Source organism: Sphaeramia orbicularis, chromosome 4, assembly GCF_902148855.1.
Source record: "Sphaeramia orbicularis chromosome 4, fSphaOr1.1, whole genome shotgun sequence".
Lineage (NCBI taxonomy): Eukaryota > Metazoa > Chordata > Actinopteri > Kurtiformes > Apogonidae > Sphaeramia > Sphaeramia orbicularis.
The window spans coordinates 10,983,701-10,998,137 of NC_043960.1; the positions used below are offsets into that span (position 1 = coordinate 10,983,701).

A 14,437-nucleotide genomic window follows, 5' to 3' on the forward strand; every position below is an offset into this window, starting at 1 on the left:
ACCTGTAAAGTGAATGTATTCTAATGTGCAGACAGTGTTTTGAAGTAGATCTTGTAGCTCTGAGACAAATATTCCTTTTGAGTCAAACCCATTCTCTCGTTAATTCTTGAATTTCACATTTTGACCCAAGGCTGTATCTTGGAAAGTTCAGCCAACCAGCATTTTTTACTTGATTTTTCTTTATCAGTGACTCTCATGTGGTAAAATTTCATTACTTTTATTCTGGAAGCATTTTCCTTGCAGACCAGTGTTATTGTTAACTGCAATTTTAGCTTCTACCTTAGTTACTCCTCCCACAGTTTTCTTTCCTGTCTTTTTTGTTGCTCATGCACAAGCTGTTATTCTAGGTCAACCCCTCAATGCTGTCACCTCAACTCCAATCCTACAGACAAAAAAATGCACAATGTATTGTACATACACGTGTATGTTCTATGTTCTGTGCATAAGTGTTAGTGGCGTTTCACATAAATAATGTATCAGACTACCATGATTTTGATGTGTAGGTTGAAGATCCTCATTTGTTCATGGACTCTGGTGGTCTTTATGTCTGGGATAAACTGCCTGGATGGACATGGCGATCATCTGTCAATGGAAGGTAGGACCTGTTCTTTTAATTAAAAAAAAAAACATTTGTTTCTTGCTTCTTTCATTCTGTAGCAACAACCAATTTAGCTCTAGGATAAGGACTGTTAACTGCATTATGATACAGACACATGTAGCACAGTCTAAATGTCAAAATAAGTCAATATCTTGTGGGAAAAATGTATTTTATTTATTATTTTTTGGAATCCCTATGATTTTGTGAAGTTGTTATATCTCAAAGATCTGTATTATCATATCCTGTAAATTGATCTTATTTAGATGTGACATCTTTTGCAAAGATTGTATTCAAGACACCAGGTGGATGTCAGTATAAGTACACCTGCTGCTCCAACATTTGCATTTTACTTATGCAGTGTTTTGGAGTGGTTGGGATGTGAAACATTTCATAAGTGCTCTCTTGTCATGTCGTGTAATTTCTGGGGCAGATGTTTTGCTCCTGAAGCATGAACCGGATCCTAAATGCTTCACCCAGTTACAGAATGGATGGGAAAGGGATTTTACCTGCTTCTTTGAGTCTCCAGACAACAGGACTTATGATTTCTTCTACACAGCCCGGTAGTATGTCCTCTCAATTTATTATAACACCACAAATATATTTAGTGGGTTCTTAAAGGGACCTCAAAGACAGTCAACTGATTAAATTATTTTTATTGAAGAACTTTAGAAATAACATTGTTTGTAGGAACTTTATATACTGTGTTCACAATATTATTAATGTTAATTTATGTTTTTATTCTTTGGTGTAAATGATATGAAAACCTTGATGTTAGACTATTTTGTACTTACATTTTTAGACTTCACCTTGGTTTACTTATTTATATTATGACTACTTTGTCACTTTGATTACTCAAGCTCACGCAGAAAGTGCAATACATCTGTCCAGAGAACAAGAGAGGGAACCTTCCTACACATCTGCTCCTTTCCTCGTTCAGAGATTATGCTGTTTGTGGACATACTACTTAATGTGGTGGATCGCAACAGCAGTGCCATCCTCTTCAATCGGAAGGTCTATGTGGAGGACAACAGTGAGAATTTTTTTTTTTTTTTTTAAATTTTTGAGTATTTTCCCCTCCCTCATTAATAATAATATAAAAAGCATCCGAAATACCTAGCATATACACAGCTTCATCTTGCTGATGCTGGATATTCCTACAAAGACATACTCTGTTCAGCCCTAACATGATGACCACTGACAGGCAAAGTGGTAATAATTATGACTTTACAATGGGATCTGTCAGTGAGTGGGATATTTTAGGCAGGAAGTGCACATTTAGTCCTCAAAGTTGATGTGTTGGAAACAGCAAAAATGGTAGGAGTATAGATCTGAGAAATTATGACTGTCAAATTACTAGGTCAGAGCATCTCCAGATCTTGTTTACTCCTAATGTAAAGTGTTTAGAACCTACCAAAAGTATCTAAAGAACAACCAGATCTCAACCAATCCAGCATCTATGGGAGCAGAACATTATTACTATGTTTTTTAATATTGTGTAGGTTCCCCCCTCTTTCCACAAAAACAGCCCTGACCTGAGGACTAGACTCCACCTGTAATGGTGCTGGTACAAACACAGAATCCAAATGCAGAACTCAAACGACAAAAATATAGTTCAAAAGGTTTATTTATCACACAGGTGAAAAATAATGAACAGTGACAGAATCTTGAGGATAATGGTAGTTGATATCCTTCTCTGATTCGTTCTCTGGATCGGGGGCGACAGCCCGTCTCCCCGTACGGTGTTTGGGGTTTCTCTCCCGACTAGGGAGTAGCAAAGGGAGGTCAGGGACGGAAACAGGTCATACACAGGCAGGCAAATTCTCGGGCGACAGGACATAAGGACAAGACAAAACTCACGTACCGATAGTCAGGGCGAGAAGGTCAAAACCAGGAATCAGGAGAGGCAGACAAAAACCAGACAGGGAGCAGGCAGAAGACGAAAAACCGAGGGATCCAAAAACAGGTCAAAAATAGGCAGGCAAACGAACAAACGAGGTCAAAACGCTGGTCTGAACTGCTAGAGTTACAAACTGGCGATTGACCTAGGGGAGAGACAGGGTTTGAATACACAAAAGGGAGGGAAGACAACTAGACACAGGTGAAGCAAATCAGGGCGGAGACAGGTAATCAGAACAGAGGTCAGGATGAACGGGGAACAGGAAGTGAAGACGACAGACAAGACACATGAGGGAAAACTTAACAAAATAAAACAGGAAGTGACAAACAAAACATAAAAGACAGACAAGACCAGACTAGCGTCTGGCAGCAGGTATGACACCACCAGACCTCTGAAGGTGTGTGTGGTATGTGGACCAAGATGTTAGCAGCAGATCCCTGAAGTCCTGGAATAGAGAGATGGACCTCCATGGATCAGTTATTTGTCCAGATGCTCAATTGGTTTGAGATTGGGAAGTCCTTCCTTAGTCCATTTTTGTTCAGTACCAATCACTCCAGACCAGGAACACCCAAGAAGCCCTGCAGTTGTGGAGATGCTCTTACCCAGGCATCACCATTATAATATGGTTCATGTCTAAGTCACACAGGTCCATATGATGCTCATTTTGCTTCTTCCAACACATCAGCTTCAAGTAGTAAATGAAAGGTGGCACTGTAATGAAATAATCAGTATTCTTTTTAGTTCTCCTGTTAGTGGTCATAATGTTCCAGCTTCCAGGGAAACTTTTATGTCCTTGGTCTTCGTTCACATCTCAACAGTAAGCTTCTGCCCTAAAGTTGAGTGTAAACTTTCACCAATGTTTTAATTTCCTCCCATTGTCTCTAGTTCTTCTGCATCAACCCATCAGTGAGTCATTAAACCAAAATGGCCATGCGGGACAGCTTCAGATCTCATGGCGTGTCAACACTCAGTGTAGATACGAGATGTACTATAAAATTCAATACATGTCCAAGAGTATAGGAGTGAAGACAAAACAGGTACGCACAGCTCTTCAATCATTGTAAAATACTCACACCTGCTTTGAATACCTGCTGTAACTATATATTTGATGACATGGGTATAGTTTACTGTTCACCTGCTTTACACTGATATGTAATAAGCCTCGAAGATTGTTGTTTATTTACTTATTTGTTGTGTCTCCTTGAGGATCATTTTTGCATTCTGTTCACCTACTGGCAGAAAATGTTCCTGACAGACCATCTCCAATTTGCTTCATACTTTCAGAAACTAATGTCGTCAGTCCTAATAAAAAGCATGTCAAACATCAGCTTTGTATCTTCATTAGGTTTTGAGACTTTGGGGCTTTGTCTTATTGGTTCAGAAAAGGATGTTCAGTTAAAGAGGCCATTACTTTCTAGTCATGACTGATGCATTTTCAGGAGTTTTACAAGATGACTTTGACTTACAACAGTTGCATATTGCATACATTTATAGAAGTTAAAGACATCTTATATCAGAGAGGAAATTCTGAAAATTTTATGCATCTATCATGAATGGTTAAAAAATAATGACGTACAGAATTTAGCATCTTTTTCTGTAACATGAATTGTTCATTTCAAACTCCATTTTCAATGCCACAGGATCTAAAAAATTAAGACATAGGGCTGTTTTTATGGCGTTCAGCAGGACTAATAACATTGACTGAAAGGTATGAAGTAAATCAGATGGTCAATCAAGAGGTGTCCAGTGATTTCACATGGCTTGAGCCTAATATTGTAAAATGTAAAGACTTTATTTCAACAGGGAGAGGGGAAATCGAATGAAACCTTGGTGGATTTGGTGCCAGGGGAGGAGGTTGAGGCTCAGGTCTCTGTCAAATGTGCAAACGCAGAAGATGCTGGACACTGGAGCCGCTGGTCAAACTCTGTTAAAGCCACAGTTCCACAAACTGCAGGTTGGTCAAACAGAAAAGACCAAATAAATGCCAGAAAATCTCATCCTGTAGACTCTGTTACAAGAAACTTCAATGATTTTTCTCTTTCCAGATGATATTTCACTCATGTGCTACACCTCTGACTTGTACAATATCACCTGTCAGTGGGATGGGAGCAGATACAGTGTGCAAACACAGTACAAACTGTTCTACAAGATGGCTCTAAGGTAGCACAAAATGAACACTATGTTCTATTATCGATTTATTAAACTTGTGCGTTTGAAAAGAATATTGATTTGTTAACATTGCCCACAGTAGATGGTTAACATGTAGCTTTACACTGAGCAACAAGGGCATCAACAACAAATAAGCATATGTGGTAATGCCAATTATCTGACAATGTAGGAAAAAAATACAATTAAACAATCCTTAGGCCCTTTTCCATCAAAATACCAGGAACTTTTATTACCTGGTAATCTGTGGGGCTTTGTGTTTCCATCACACCCAAACTTCAGGGTAATTTATTCAAATTGGGCTGATGACATATGGGGGAGCAGTAAAAAACTGCACTATAGTTCATGTACATTCAGAAACTAAGCTCTAGCACAATAAAAGTACACAGTACATTTAGTGGACAGTTTGGGTTAAACATTTCGCTGGTTGTTGAATCACTTAATCCATCTGGAATACATTTTGTGACGTTAACCATTATTGCATATGGTCAATTTCTATTTAAAAATGATAGAACATGCATTTTCAACTTCTCAGTCTTTAAACTAAATCACATCTAACTTAAAGTTTGATGGATGGTCCTTTTTCATTTCTATTGTCTTATATAGTCCAGGTTCAACCCTAAAGTTATACAGATTTACTCAAATGCCTGCATTTAATTCAACTGCATATTACTTAAAAAGGTACTTATATTTAGATCCTTTATAAATGAACAGACAATATTAGGTTAAAAAAATGTATTATTAAAACTGAAACACAAAACAAAAGGTGTAAAAAAAAGGTGTCTTGAGATTAAAAGGGAAATAAACATGTGTGAAAAGTTCAGGCTTCTGGACCAGCTGGTCCAGGACAGCAAGTCTGGAACTCCATGGTCCCACTCCCTTTTTCATTTTCCTGAAAGGTAATAAAAATGCAGAAATGCATAACAGAACAAATGATGAAAGATTCCTACCAGTGTGATGTGTCATGTGAAATGTCTTACCTGGGCGACTGTAAAGGGCAGGAAATGATGGACGAGGGCACAAACAACATGCATGTTCAGAAAAAGACGGCGAGTCCATCCAGTCCATTTCAGCTGGAAATCACAGTACATAAATGAATCAGTGTTCAGCTCATGGCAACAACACAAATACATCCAGTTCTGTGTCAGTGATTTAGGTTTAGTGTCAGACTGTTCACCAGTAAAGCATTAGCATTAGGTTAACCTGACTTTGGGCAAACTGAACAACTGGTGTATCATACTCTACTGTTACAGCATGTAACGACCTAAATAATGAATATTTCTGTGATATACATACCATTTGTTTGTTCGGCCATTGGCTCCACTGCAACCATTGTGGTCCTTTAGTTTCTTATCATCCTTTGTAAGCCTCTTCAGCTTTTCTCATGTTTGGTTAGACGTGTGTCTTACATTTAGCTCCGCCAACTTATTGGCTAATTTTACTCGACACTCAATCATTTTGGCAATTCAAATTCCATTTGAATTTCCTCCTCCACAGATGCGCTCAAAAGAGCCTGGACCTCATCGTCCATCCAGTTGTTGTAGCGTCTCTTTTGGTCCATTTTTCAAATTATCAAAACACGAAGCTTGTGGAAATGAAATAAACAAAACAGGTTGCTGCAGCTTAGTGGCGGGTGAACGGAATGCGGAACGCTGCGAGTGTAGTCCACCAATCAGCGTTCTCCAGCACATAGCCCCACCCCTAAAGACTTACGGGTGCTCTGAAAAGTACAACCTCCCTACCAAGAACTTCTTCAGGGAAAGTTTGAGGGCGAGAGAAACATTTTTACCCCGGTAGTTTAAACGGAAACGCACCGGGATTTTTCAAAGTTCAGGGTAATGCTCAAAGTTCCTGCAAAAGTATGACTGTACCTAGGTCACAGAGAGGCGTGGTTAGCTTATTTTTAAAGTTATACTGTCAATGTGAGCTTGCAGATTCCTATGCATACCTTTAACACACCATAGCCGTACCTTAATCACATTTATCAAACATAAATAAACATGGCACCTGCAAATATACATTGCATCAACAATAAATGTGTATTAACACACAACAGACATTCACCCTTTAAAACTGTCCCGGTGACCCTTTAAATCAAATACATTAATACCTGAATTTTGTAAAACTCAGTTATGACACCATGTCATTGGCACACAGGTTAGAGCTCCTTGAATCCTCATGAAAATGTTTTCTCAGTACTCACTGATCCTTGGACATTCAAAAACGATTAGCAGAGGTTTCCTCAAACTCTCTGCACAATGGAGAAAGGTGGGATGAGATGGAGAAACCAGTCCTGGATACAGGTCCATGTGCAACACCAGATTTTCTGACGACCGCGGAAGTTCCGAGCACCCTCTACAGTGGCAGGCAGGCGTGTAGGCCTTGAGGCACACTATGCAGAAATTCACACTAATACTTACTATTCGTTCCCATAAACGATCATATTGTCACTTGTTCACATATAGTGTCCATACTCACTCAGAAAACTTGGCGTAAAATATGTCACACAGTTTCCTTCTCCCAGCTAGCGACAGCAAGGCTAACTAGCATTAGCGCACAACAGAAAATGGCGTCGCTGAAGTTTAGCAAAATTTCCAGGTGAAACAGCTTTAAACACAGCTCAATCTTACATTTTGTACCTCCGGTTTTAAGTTTCAGTAACAACAATACGCTTCAACAGTTTCAAATGGCTTACAAATCGTCCTTAATATTGTGTCGTTAATCTTTTCCACCTTTATCCAGTTAATAATCTTAGCCCTAACCTTTCTCTTTCTTTAGTCCCACCCCTCTCAGAATCCGGTAGGTAGTTCACGTTCATCCCTGACTGGCACTGATTGGCTAATAAGAGATTGACATCTGGTTACCCAAATAAACAGAGGAAACGATATGAGACGTTCAGAAACTATTAAGAACATAGGATATTTAAACACCTCTCCAAATAACAGTACCAAATTAAAATTTCTTCATATTAATGCAAACTTATTGCACACCAGCAGTAATTTGACAGATAACATTTCAAAATGTACTGCCTATTTGCTAACAAAAACATTTTTAAAGAAATAAAATATTACCATTTGTAGCAGGGCACTACATATCGTTCAACATATAGTTTAAAAAACAATCAGTTTGATAGAGAGTACAAAGAATGGTCTGTGTTTCAAAAGGTCATGTGGTCTGAGCCTACACTGACCCTGTTCCAGTGTGATGGGTGCATCAGGATGAGAAGAGAGGAAGATGAAGTGATTACCCATCATGCCTAGTTCCTAAAGCCTGTGGGCGCAGTGTTATGATCTAGGGTTTGTTCACTTGGACAGGTTTAGGTTAACAATGTGTCCAGAAAATGATAGAAGTCAACATTACGGCAATTTAGCTTATACAAATAATGGTAAATGTCTTCTGTTATCAAAGCTAAAGATGACAAAACAGAGTGTGGGACTTGAAATGAGGTTAACAAAATAGTAAATATCCAGTCCTCATAATGTTAGAAATGAAAAACCATAAAAAATATACTTTATTACAACTGACTTCTCTACTTTCTGTACCATCTCAACTTTGTGTGATTTGGGGTTGTCTTATGCCCGCCATCCATCTCCCCCCTCCTTAATCTAGTTTTACTTCCATATTGTGCACTGACAAAAACCATCTGAATTACCATAAATATAAAATAATGTAATTATTTTATGTTTAATATTTTATGTTCTTTTAAATTATTCTCCATTTTGCTGTGACCTGACATATTATTTCCATGATTATACAGTGATGCTTTGGGATGGACACAATGGACAGAATGTTTGCCTGGAAGGGATATGACTGACCTGTGCTGTTTCCATGGAGACATATCTAAAAAAGTCAAGGTCAAGCTGACCAGCTCTCCACCTCCACACAGCAGAACCTTTTATTCTGAAGAGTTTGACCTTGCACACAACAGTAAACCTTTTTTATTTATTTATTGATGCACTGTATGTTTTGTTTTGTTTTTTTTTTTTTTAACAGTACATTCTCTTTTTTTCAGTACATTCTCTTTAATGCTTGTTTTTTTTTGAGCTGTGCCACTGTACATTTTGTTTTTCAGTTAAAACACCCCCACCAAATCATGTAAAAATTGTTCCAGGAAAGGCAAAGATGTGCATGAACTGGGAAGCTCCTCTTCCTTCTCTGTCGGATCACCTGCTGTATGAACTCAGCTATAAGAGAGGAGTTCAAGAATGGATGGTACGAGGATTGTTACGCAAATTTCTCAGGAATACTTTTTGCTCTCTCGTACAGTTCACTTTCCTGCCATGTTGTTTGCATCTGTATTCCTTTAACACTTAAGTAGTTTGAGTAAAATTCTATCATTCTATGGACAAAAAGTTTAGTTTGTAGAAAATTATGGCCAAGGAAAATAATGATGCAATCTGTAATCTGACCACTAGATGACGCCAGAGTGAAGAAGTAAAGTGATGAGGAAAAACATGTCAACTGTCTTGAAAAATTGCTGCAAAGACAATGGAATGTCTACTGAGAAATTGAGAAGTATCTTTAGCAAAAGTACACCATCAATAAACCTCTTAGATCATATGCACAATACTGAGCAATTCCGACAATAAAGCAAGATATTTACGTCAGGGAGGTCGATTGAATATGACAAACTTTCTATGCAAGTTTTTTTTTTTTTTTTTTTTTTTTTTTAATCTAAGGGGTTCCTTCCTTCCAGATAATATGATACTAGTGTTAAAAAGCAGGAATCTTTAAGCAGGAATAAAATATGGGACATATTTTCCTCACACAATCATAAATATGCTGTAGATTTTGAGCTACAGTTGTAGATACACAGACAAACATACTGTGATTTAAGGTGATTTTATCTTCATATGTTATTCTGCAGACAGTGTCCTTAAAGAAGAACGCCACCTGCACTGAGGTTCCATCAGGCAGCCAGATCAGCTTTAAGGTCAGAGCTAAACCTGATGGGGATGTTTTCTCGGGCCATTGGAGTGAATGGACAGATATGTTCACTAAAGACGCCCCCACTGACATAAGTAAGCTCCTACTGAGACTCCCATGAACCAGTATGAAAATGGCACCCAGTTAACCTATAAAGACCCAAACATCCACTGGTGACCAAAAGCAGCTACTGATGTAGATGTTTAATACCTGTCGATCATATCAGTACATATAAATAACTGTAATTGGCGTAAAATACAGTTTGTCGTTTTTTCATGGTCTTCAGATATGACCCATTTGAACATTCAGAGGCTCCATAGTGAATGTGGAAACACTGTTATCTTCAACAACATTAATTCACCAGTAAAACCCATTAATGACAGTGGATGGAGACACTTGGTTTATATTCAGTTATTGATATATTTTACTGAAAAGTCACTTTTTTCTCAGTTTTTTTCTGTTTGTAATAAATAACCCTCAACTTTAATCTGCGCTTTAATAAACATGTCCATGATCAGTGAATTAAAGATAGGAAAATACCTGATTATCCCTGGAAAAAATGCAAAATGAAGATAATATTGCAATAAGTGGTGATAAATCACTTAGAACAGATTAGATAGAGAGAAAAATTCATTTGAAAATGATATAAAAGTAGCACCGGGTCTTTATGGGTTAAATAGTTGATTCATTGTCTACTAGATTTATAAAGCCTTTGTGATTTAATAAAATGTACTGATATAATTACGTGTACTCACAAAATAGAGTTTATTTAACATGATGTATCTGACTATTCAGACACTGTAATGTACAATTACAGGCACATTGCTCATCCAGTGTAGTCCAGTCATGTTGCTGGTAATTGCTGTCATCATCTTCTACCTGTTCTTCACATACTTCAGGTTAGAGACATTTTTACATATTAAGAAGGTCCGCACAACCAGTGAGCTCCCAAACCATTTAATGGTGACGTTTCGGGCCCGAAACGTCACCATTAAATGGTTTGGGAGCTCACTGGTTGTGCGGACCTTCCTTTATTTTTTCTCATGTTCTACTTTTTTGGGATCCAGCACACCTCTAATTTTGGATGTGCGTGTCGTTCACCTTTTTTCAACATTTTTTACATATTATCATTTTGTCAAATTAATCAAATTAATTTGATATAATTAATTAATTTGATGCTGCTATAGTATTAAGAAAACCTAATGTACTACAATGTTGAAACAAAGGTAATATTTTGTTTATTTTGTGTGTTTTCATAGGAAATTGAAGCAGATTTTTTGGCCACCGGTGCCCAATTTGGACAAAGTCCTGCAAGATTTCCTCATGGACATCAATGTGCAGAAATGGGTATAGAATTTATTTGACCTTTGAGGGGTTTCAAAGCAGCAGAATAAACATACGAATTATAAGTATGTGGGGTATGAGGTGCTTTTTTACAATCTGAAAATGTATCGTAAAAAATCTGACCTAATAGAATAATTTCATAAAGTTAGTTAGTTTTTGACATGTGATAGCTTTAAGACTTTATTAGAATAGAATAGAATAGAATAGAATAGAATAGAATAGAATAGAATAGAATAGAATAGAATAGAATAGAATAGAACAGAACAGAACAGAACAGAACAGAACAGAACAGAATAGAATAGAATAGAATAGAATAGAATAGAATAGAATAGAATAGAATAGGCTTTATTGTCTCTGCCAGCGACAGTGCACTATATGACTAATAAGCGACAATAAAATACAGACATACAGCTCTGGAACAAAAATAAGAGACCACTGCAAAATTATCACCTTCTCTGATTTTATCATTTATAGGTGTTCGAGTAAAATGAACATTTTTGTTTTATCCTCTAAACTACCGTCAACATTTCTCCTAAATTCCAAATAAAAATAGTTATTTAAAGCATGTATTTGCAGAACACGACACATGGTCAAAAAAAATAAAAATAAATGTAGGTGTTTCCAGACCTCAAATAATACAAAGAAAACCAGTTCATATTCATTTCTAAACAACACAATACTCATGTTGTAACTTGGGAAAAGTTCAGACATCAGTATCTGGTGGAATAACCCTGATTTTCAGTGACAGCTTTCACATGTCTTGGCTCTCCACCATTGGTGTTTTAATGACTTTTTGCAGCTCCTGGCATTGAAATTCAAGAAGCTCAGCAATATTTGATAGCTTGTGACCATCCATCTTCCTCTTGATTATATTCCAGAGGTTTTCAAAGTGGGTTCAGGTCTGGCGATAACAGGGTCTTCATCTGGTGATCCGTTATCCACACCTTTATTGACCTAGCTGAGGCCAGGAGCATTGTCCTGATAGAAAAACCAGTCGTCAGAGTTTGGGAACATTGTCAGAGCAGAAGTCCAGTAGCTTTCAATGGTTATTTTTGGATTCCAATTACTTTCGCAGCACTAATACCACTGTTTTTGCCTATTGTGAGAAGATAGGGACGGCCATAGTAGTGTTTTTTTATACTTGTCCTTCTTAAATAAGACATGGGTCAGGTGTTTATTTAGTAGAATAAGGTATGATTGTGTTAGAATTCAACAGACACAGGAATGGAATGGCTGTCATACATGCAGATTGACTGATTGATTGATTGATTGGTTGGTTGGTGCCGGGATGCTAAAAAGTGAATTCTTCATGCTCCCACTAACAGGATCCTCCCATCACAGCAAAGCAGTGCTTTGAGGAAATCACATCGTCTATAGTGGAGGTCACATCTAAAGAAGAGGATTCACAATCAGAGATGTCATCAGAGGTATTGACTGAGCTCCTCTCGACACCAGAGACACTATTATCCAGTGGAGAACAGGTAGATGGAGGTTTGACAACGGAGACGGAAATCTTCCCAGACTACGTGACCCTGAACAGAGACAATGAGATTCTAAGTCCAAAAGAAAACAACTACGTTTACAAGCAGGTTGAGGAGAAGGAAGGTCCAGAGGTGAAGGATGAGGTCTTAACAATGACGTCTCATTGTTCCTGCACTGATGAGTCGCTCTGTATCGACCCTTGCTTATGCCCTGTCTTTCTTAACCATTCTTACTTACCTCTGACTACAGACCATATTGACTGTAAAGTTAATGATTCAAGAGGGACTGGCAACATCTATACCAATCTGCCCTGTAGTTAAATTTGCAGCACAGCACATACGTGTATGATGCACTTTCTTCCATGAAATTAGGACGTACAGTGTAATGGTGTATTTTAGTGAATGTGAAGTACTGTGCAAAAGTCTTATGCCAACAGCTCTAATTAGTAATGATCACACAAATGCATTTCTCAGTCTCTGCATTTAGATCCGATCTACATATGGGAACTATGTACAACAGTAAAAACAAAAGTTTCCAGGAAAAAACAGCTTTTATAAACCAAAGTGGTAGAATTTAGTGTGACCTCCCTTTGCACTTAACCTGTCTTTAATCCTAAGATTTATTGCATTAATTTTCTGATGTTTTATACCAGGTTTCATTCAACACTTCACATGTCTCTAATTGTCTCTGCTGGTTCTTGTCATGGGGTCAGAGGTCACACTAAAAATGACTTTAACCTTTAAGGCACATTTGCATCAGTTTGTTTTTTGTGTGTGTGTGTGTGTTTTTAAGGCACATATTCCCTGTATTTTCATGTTGTATCTGAAGAAAAGAGAATGAGAAATAAATGTATAGGCTCATTTCAACCCTGCAAAAACAACAAAGCTAAAGGTGGATTAAGACTTTTGTACAGTACTGTTGTTCTGACAGTTCAGCTTCAACCTGCACTGCTGTGTCTTTTTATGTCCACTAGAGGGAACAGGAGATTGCAAAACAATTAGTGAGACTGCAAAGTGAAGACACCATTTATTAAGACGACTTGTGTAAGGTATGAGTGTATAGCTTTTCAATGTGCCTCATGTACACTTGAGGAACGAGCTACTTGACTAATTTTTCTCATTTAATTTTGCATTTAACCCACAAAGACCCAAACAGCCACCGGTGACCAGAATCATCTACTGATATAAACTGTTTAATACCTGTTGATCCACTAATCCTATCAATACATGTAAAGAACTGGTGTAATATGCAGTTTGTCATCTTTTCATGGTCATCAGATATGACCCATTTGGATGTTCAGAGGCTCCTTAGTTACCATGGAAACACCATCATCTTCTACAACATTGATTCACCAGTAAAACCCATGGAGTTGGATCAATGACAGTGGATGGACACATTTGTTTTAACAGTTAATGATATAATTTGTTAAAAAAAAAATCACATTTTCTTCAGTTTTTCCTCTATTTTGATGAAATAACCTTTGAATTTACTCTGAGTTTTTATGAACATCTACATGATCACTGAATTAAATATGGAAAAATAGATGATTTACACAGAAAAATGCAAAACACAGAGGATAATATTATCATAAACGGTGATAAATCACTTAAAAATGGTTAAATTTAAAGAAAAATCATTTGGGAACTGCCACAAATGTAGCACTGGGTCTGTATGGGTTAAATGTAAACATCACATCAGTTCTATTTGTATGAAATTCTACTGTAATTTTACACACTATGCATTTTGAAAAGAGACATGATTATAGTTTTTGTTGTTGTTGTTGTTCCTGTAGCACCACTGTGTTTCCAGTTTGTTATAAAATTAACTGATTTGGGTTGTATATACTAATTGCATGTATTTTAAAAAGTACCAGCTGACAGGCTCATAAGGAAATGACGTATATCCAGAAACATACTGCTGACCATTTTCTATCACCGATTACTAAATAAAACCAGAAAATAATATTATATATGTATATAATATGTTATGTATAATCTTGCAGTTTGGTTCATAAACATAGATTG

General features: G+C 37.3%; 1 protein-coding gene across 3 annotated transcripts; it reads left to right on the top strand.

The window, feature by feature from the left end:
• The first annotated feature begins 352 nt into the window (after positions 1 to 352).
• Positions 353 to 13,666, top strand: mpl (MPL proto-oncogene, thrombopoietin receptor). 3 transcript variants are annotated; one of them, XM_030132784.1, is made up of 12 exons: positions 353 to 595; positions 1,029 to 1,161; positions 1,456 to 1,628; positions 3,381 to 3,532; positions 4,299 to 4,449; positions 4,541 to 4,655; positions 8,419 to 8,588; positions 8,734 to 8,873; positions 9,529 to 9,682; positions 10,405 to 10,486; positions 10,847 to 10,934; positions 12,257 to 13,666. In XM_030132784.1, exons 1-12 carry the CDS (start codon positions 472 to 474, stop codon positions 12,731 to 12,733), a joined length of 1,959 nt encoding a protein of 652 aa, XP_029988644.1. In that variant the 5' UTR covers positions 353 to 471; the 3' UTR covers positions 12,734 to 13,666. The 3 variants fall into 3 exon arrangements, with proteins under 3 accessions (XP_029988644.1, XP_029988646.1, XP_029988645.1); XM_030132786.1 differs by having other exon boundaries at positions 8,773 to 8,873; XM_030132785.1 differs by having other exon boundaries at positions 1,029 to 1,158.
• Positions 13,667 to 14,437: the final 771 nt, after the last annotated feature.

Bases quoted from the DNA above. Each gene is read 5' to 3' on its own strand.
- mpl (XM_030132784.1), top strand. From the start codon at position 472: ATGTATCAGACTACCATGATTTTGATGTGTAGGTTGAAGATCCTCATT. The intron at 596-1,028 runs GTAGGACCTGTT...TTTCTGGGGCAG, and splicing joins CGATCATCTGTCAATGGAAG to ATGTTTTGCTCCTGAAGCAT. The intron at 1,629-3,380 runs GTGAGAATTTTT...CATTGTCTCTAG, and splicing joins GGTCTATGTGGAGGACAACA to TTCTTCTGCATCAACCCATC.